This window comes from Conger conger, chromosome 5 (assembly GCF_963514075.1).
Source record: "Conger conger chromosome 5, fConCon1.1, whole genome shotgun sequence".
NCBI classification, from domain to species: domain Eukaryota; kingdom Metazoa; phylum Chordata; class Actinopteri; order Anguilliformes; family Congridae; genus Conger; species Conger conger.
This window is the reverse complement of record NC_083764.1, coordinates 67,557,381-67,564,880: the sequence shown is the minus strand read 5'-3', so window position 1 is coordinate 67,564,880 and position 7,500 is coordinate 67,557,381. Positions and strand designations below refer to the sequence as shown.

General features: G+C 51.7%; 1 protein-coding gene across 3 annotated transcripts in view; it reads left to right on the top strand.

Annotated features, from left to right (window-relative positions):
- Positions 1-2,844, top strand: part of LOC133128473 (ankyrin repeat domain-containing protein 13C) — a 12,772-nt gene extending 9,928 nt beyond the window's left edge. For 2 of the 3 annotated variants that reach the window (XM_061242037.1, XM_061242039.1), the window contains 4 exons: positions 164-243; positions 988-1,086; positions 1,384-1,484; positions 2,321-2,844. In XM_061242037.1, coding sequence (XP_061098021.1) covers positions 164-243; positions 988-1,086; positions 1,384-1,484; positions 2,321-2,451 — 411 coding nt within the window. In that variant the 3' untranslated portion in view covers positions 2,452-2,844. The remainder of the gene's footprint in view (positions 1-163; positions 244-987; positions 1,087-1,383; positions 1,485-2,320) is intronic. The other variant, XM_061242038.1, reaches the window with a different exon arrangement.
- The last annotated feature ends 4,656 nt before the right edge of the window (positions 2,845-7,500 follow it).

The following is a 7,500-nucleotide window of genomic DNA, read 5'->3' as shown; positions in this document are numbered from 1 at the left end:
TAGTGTGACGTCACAGTTAAGTGTTTAGGTGTGATTTCATAGTGATTAGCATGGTTTGATTTGATGTCACAGTGTTCAGTATGATGTCATGTGAAGTCACAGTGGTTCAGTGTGATGTCACAGTGGTTCAGTGTGATGTAATTGTCCACCTGTTCGCCCACAGCCTGTGAGGAGGCAGTCTCTCACCGCTCCATCTCCAAACTCTCTCTCCTGGGAGGAATACATCACAGCCGAGCACGGCCGGTATGCCTGTGTGTGTGTGCGCTCTGTGTGTGTGTGCGCCTGTGTGTGTGTGTGTGTGTGTGTGTGTGTGTGCGCCTGTGTGTGTGTGTGTGTGTGCGCTCTGTGTGTGTGTGTGTGTGTGCGCTCTGTGTGTGTGCGCCTGTGTGTGCGCCTGTGTGTGTGTGTGTGTGTGTGTGTGTGCGCGCACTGTGTGTGTGTGTGTGTGTGTGTACCTGTGTGAGTGCGCTCTGTGTGTGTGTGTGCGCCTGTGTGTGTGTGTGTGTGTGTGTACGTGAGTGTGCGTGTGTGTGTGTGTGACTGTGTGTGTGTGTATGTGAGTGTGTGTGTGTGTGTGACTGTGTGTGACTGTGTGTGCGCTTGTGTGTGTGTGCCTGTGTGTGTGTGTGACTGTGTGTGCGCTCGTGTGTGTGTGTGTGTGTGTGCGCCTGTGTGTGTGTGTGTGCCTGTGTGTGTGTGTATGCGCTCGTGTGTGTGTGTGCGCTCGTGTGTGTGAGAGCGTGTGTGAGTGCGTGTCTGTGTGCGATGTCAATGTAAATCTTTAATTTGGCAATGAGGCGGATGTCTTACTTACAATGTTGACATTGAAATGGAACCATTAATGGCCCATTAAATAGATTAAAATGCAATTAAATGTTTCAATACTCAAGCAGTATCGGTTACACAATGACATGGTAAATGTCCCCAATACACGTGTGTGTGTGTGTGTGTGTGTGTGTGTGTGTGTGTGTGTGTGTGTGTCCGCAGAGCCCCTCAGCTGGGCCGGGAGCTGGTGTGTAAGGAGAGCAAGAAGAACTTCAAGGCCACAGTGGCCATGAGCCAGGACTTCCCGCTGGCCATGGAGTCGTAAGTCTGCCCCCCCGCGTTTCCTGGGTTACTGACGTGCTGTGCGTTGTTTCCTAGGTTACTGACGTGCTGTGCGTTGTTTCCTAGGTTACTGACATGCTGTGCGTTGTTTCCTAGGTTACTGACGTGCTGTGCGTTGTTTCCTAGGTTACTGACGTGCTGTGCGTTGTTTCCTAGGTTACTGACGTGCTGTGTGTTGTTTCCTAGGTTACTGACGTGCTGTGCGTTGTTTCCCAGGTTACTGACGTGCTGTGCGTTTTTTCCCAGGTTACTGACGTGCTGTGCTTTGTTTCCCAGGTTGCTGAATGTACTGGAGGTCATCGCTCCCTTTAAACACTTTAACAAGCTGAGAGAGTTTGTGCAGATGAAGCTTCCGCCCGGATTTCCTGTCAAATTGGGTGAGTGCCGCGCACACACACAAACACACACACACTCACTCACTCGCGCAGACACACACACTCACTCACACACACAAACTCACTCACACACACAAACACACGTACACAGCGCTTTTTACAGTGGTCACTGTGCTTCCTAATTCAGTATTACATACAGTCCTCTCCAAAAGTATTGGAACAGCAAAGACAATTCCTTTGTTTCTACAAGGTAAACGTCCCTAATACGTGTGTGTGTGTGTGTGTGTTCCAGGTTACTGAAGTGCTGTGCATAGCGTTTCCCAGGCTTTGATAGTGTGTATTTGGTTGTTGTTGCTGCATGATGAAGTTCTTCCCAATTATTTTGGATACATTTCTCCCTAAGTTGGCAGACATGAAGTTTTTGTAGACTTCTGAATTTTTCAGGAGATTCCAAGTTGTTGTAGAATCCATCTCCAATGGATGTTCTTTCCTGCCAAACACAGCTCTCTGGTCTGGTGCAAAAGGTGATATGTTCGAAGTTGTTTAACAAATCTAGATAAAAATGCCACAAAAAAACTGAAATTCGGATTTGTCATCTCATGTGCATCTTTTGAGCTCAAACTCAATTGTCTCCAGTGGAGAGCAAAAACAAAGGAATTGATCATGCTGTTCAAATACTTTTGGAGGGGACTTCATAATGAACATTAGCCCAGCAATACTCGCCTTGTCATACCACTGAAGTGCTCAGTTTTCCTAAAAGCTCGAAAGTATCAAACCTGGTCTTGAAATCCCCCAGTTTGTGAAGAATGAAAATGAGGGTTACATGACCCACAGCAGTGATGGTGATGATGGTGATGAAGATTGTCCCTTTTCCGCAGACATCCCGGTGTTCCCCACTGTCACTGCCACTGTGACGTTCCAGGAGTTCCGCTACGACCAGTTTGACGAGTCCGTCTTCGCCACGCCGCCCGACTACAAGGAGGACCCAAGCCGCTTCCCTGACCTCTGACCGCCCCCCTCCCTGGGCACACACTGCCCCACAGGGGGCACTGGACATATAATACATCAGTTTCTAAAGAAGAAGAAAAAAAAAAGAAAAAATTTAGGTGTGTCAGACTGTGGGGTGGACGTGTCCCGTGTGAGTGGCCTGACAAGCACTCCTCAGTGGGTTTGTGGGGGCGCTACACTCAGTATTTTGGGGGGTGGGTTGGGGCTTGGGAGGACAGAACTGTGCTTCCTGTTTGTCCTGCAAAATGTGGAGTTTCAGAAAGTTACAGCAATCTGTCAACCTGCATCAGAATACTGGAGTGCTGCACAGTCCCTCTGACCGCAGGCAGAGGGCGCTGTGGGGTCTGCAGTCCCTCTGACCGCAGGCAGAGGGCGCTGTGGGGTCTGCAGTCCCTCTGACCGCAGACAGAGGGCGCTGTGGGGTCTGCAGTCCCTCTGGCCGCAGACAGAGGGCGCTGTGGGGTCTGCAGTCCCTCTGACCGCAGACAGAGGGCGCTGTGGGGTCTGCAGTCCCTCTGACCGCAGGCAGAGGGCGCTGTGGGGTCTGCAGTCCCTCTGACCGCAGGCAGAGAGCGCTGTGGGGTCTGCAGTCCCTCTGACCGCAGGCAGAGGGCGCTGTGGGGTCTGCAGTCCCTCTGACCGCAGGCAGAGGGCGCTGTGGGGTCTGCAGTCCCTCTGACCGCAGACAGAGGGCGCTGTGGGGTCTGCAGTCCCTCTGACCGCAGGCAGAGGGCGCTGTGGGGTCTGCAGTCCCTCTGACCGCAGGCAGAGAGCGCTGTGGGGTCTGCAGTCCCTCTGACCGCAGGCAGAGGGCGCTGTGGGGTCTGCAGTCCCTCTGACCGCAGGCAGAGGGCGCTGTGGGGTCTGCAGTCCCTCTGACCGCAGGCAGAGGGCGCTGTGGGGTCTGCAGTCCCTCTGACCGCAGGCAGAGGGCGCTGTGGGGTCTGCAGTCCCTCTGACCGCAGACAGAGAGCGCTGTGGGGTCTGCAGTCCCTCTGACCGCAGACAGAGAGCGCTGTGGGGTCTGCAGTCCCTCTGACCGCAGGCAGAGGGCGCTGTGGGGTCTGCAGTCCCTCTGACCGCAGGCAGAGGGCGCTGTGGGGTCTGCAGTCCCTCTGACCGCAGACAGAGAGCGCTGTGGGGTCTGCAGTCCCTCTGACCGCAGGCAGAGGGCGCTGTGGGGTCTGCAGTCCCTCTGACCGCAGGCAGAGGGCGCTGTGGGGTCTGCAGTCCCTCTGACCGCAGGCAGAGGGCGCTGTGGGGTCTGCAGTCCCTCTGACCGCAGACAGAGAGCACTGTGAGTGCATTATCATTCCAATCGCTTTTTTCATCTTTCCGTCTCCTTGTTCCTTGCTTGACGTGGAAGGTCGCGACCGTCTTTAAGGACATTCCATTAAAGGAGCCTCCCGATCTCTCGAGCCAGGAATCGAGGGCACGCTCTGCAGAGGCGCTTCTTGAATGTGTGACGTCTCTCCTCGTCTGCCACGTCTGTAACTGACGTGGATTCAAACTGACGTGCGAAGAAGCAACGACGTTCCATTTGCCTAAAATTCACTTCCTCAAACCCCTGCCCCCGATGCGGAGCTCGGAGGTGAATCAGCGATTGGGACGAGCCGGGCCTCCTGGACCGTCCACCTGTGACCACAGGGCCCCTGCGGCCAACATGCAGCTACAACCGTTTCCTTTGCTAAAGATGAAAAATATGTATGTACAGAAGAAGAAAATGTGCAAAGAAATCGTATTTAAACATTTTTACTAATTAAAAACTGAACGGCATTCTCCTACACAAGTACCTCACCTTACGAGTCTGTCCATCTGTCAGTCTGTCAGGTGTTTACCGAGGTCCACGGCTGATGTGTTGGCCTGGGGGAAGGTCTAATGTCCAGTCTAATGTTTCACACCGGGGGTAGGCAACCCAGTTTAGCTTTTCGCTCCATGAAAACTTTCCTTTTAATTAGTTGTAATTTTAATTAGTCCTTTTAATTAGTTGTAATTAATTAGGTTTAATGAATGTAGGAGACCATGTGCTGGTTTCTCCATTCAGAGAATTCAGCCTCAGACTTTTAGTCCTCCATCACACTCTTGTGATCCAGCTGAGAACAGAAACCAAAAAACACCCCTGCTACTCCGGGACCAGGGTCGCCCACCCCTGTTGTAAGCTCTCTGTTAGGTCCACACTCACACACTGACTCACACAGACACCACAGACACAGACACAGACACACCACACCACACACACTCTGACTCACACACACACACACACACACTGACTCACACATACACCACAGACACAGACACACCACACCACACACACCACACCACACACACACTCACACACTCTGACTCACACATACACCACACTCACACACACACACTCACACACTGACTCACACACTCACACACTCTGACTCACACACTCACACACTCTGACTCACACACTCACACACTCTGACTCACTCTGACTCACACACTCTGACTCACACACTCTGACTCACTCTGACTCACACAGACACTCACACACACTCTGACTCACACACTCTGACTCACACACTCACACACACTCACACATACACCACACTCACACACACTGACTCACACACTCACACACTCTGACTCACACACACTGACTCACACACTCTGACTCACACACTCTGACTCACACACTCTGACTCACACACTCTGACTCACACACTCTGACTCACACACTCTGACTCACACACTCTGACTCACACATACACCACAGACACAGACACACCACACCACACACACCACACCACACACACACTCACACACTCTGACTCACACATACACCACACTCACACACACACACTCTCACACACTGACTCACACATACACCACACTCACACACACACACTCTCACACACTGACTCACACATACACACACTCTGACTCACACACACTGACTCACACATACACCACAGACACAGACACAGACACAGACACACCACACCACACCACACACACACTCACACACTCTGACTCACACATACACCACAGACACAGACACACCACACACACTCACACACTCTGACTCACACATACACCACACACACACACACTGACTCACACATACACCACACTCACACACTCTGACTCACACATACACCACACACACACACTCACACACTCTGACTCACACAGACACCACAGACACAGACACACACACACTCACACACACTCACACACTCTGACTCACACATACACCACACACACACACACTGACTCACACATACACCACACTCACACACTCTGACTCACACATACACCACACACACACTCACACACTCTGACTCACACATACACCACACACACACTCACACACTCTGACTCACACATACACCACACACACACACACTCACACACTGACTCACACATACACCACACTCACACACACACACTCTCACACACACACACACTCTCACTCTCACACACACACACACACACACACACACTCACACACTCTGACTCACACATACACCACACACACACTCACACACTCACACACTCTGACTCACACATACACCACACTCTCACACTCTGACTCACACATACACCACACTCACACACACACACTCTCACACACTGACTCACACACACTGACTCACACATACACCACACTCTCACACTCTGACTCACACATACACCACAGACAGACACACCACACCACACCACACACACACACTCACACACTCTGACTCACACATACACCACACACACACTCACACACTCTGACTCACACATACACCACACACACACTCACACACTCTGACTCACACATACACCACACACACACACTCACACACTGACTCACACATACACCACAGACACAGACACACCACACCACACCACACACACACTCACACACTCTGACTCACACATACACCACAGACAGACACAGACACACCACACCACACACACTCACACACTCTGACTCACACACTCACACACTCTGACTCACACATACACCACAGACACAGACACACCACACACACACACACACACACTCACACACTCTGACTCACACATACACCACAGACACAGACACAGACACACCACACTCACACTCACACTCACACACACACTCACACACTCTGACTCACACATACACCACAGACACAGACACAGACACACCACACCACACACACTCACACACTCTGACTCACACACTCACACACTCTGACTCACACATACACCACAGACACAGACACAGACACACCACACACACTCACACACTCTGACTCACACACTCACACACTCTGACTCACACATACACCACAGACACAGACACAGACACACCACACCACACCACACACACACTCACACTCTGACTCACACATACACCACACCACACTCACACTCACACACTCTGACTCACACATACACCACAGACACAGACACACCACACCACACCACACCACACACACACACACTGACTCACACATACACCACAGACACAGACACACCACACCACACCACACCACACACACACTCACACACTCTGACTCACACATACACCACAGACACAGACACACCACACCACACCACACACACACTCACACACTCTGACTCACACATACACCACAGACACAGACACACCACACTCACACTCACACTCACACACACACTCACACACACTGACTCACACATACACCACAGACACAGACACAGACACAGACACACCACACCACACCACACCACACACACACTCACACACTCCGACTCACACACTCTGACTCACACATACACCACAGACACAGACACACCACACTCACACTCACACACTCACACACACACTCACACACTCTGACTCACACATACACCACAGACACAGACACACCACACACACTCACACACTCTGACTCACACACTCACACACTCTGACTCACACATACACCACAGACACAGACACAGACACACCACACCACACACACACTCACACTCTGACTCACACATACACCACACCACACCACTCACACACTCTGACTCACAAATACACCAGACACAGACACACACACGCACACACACGTGT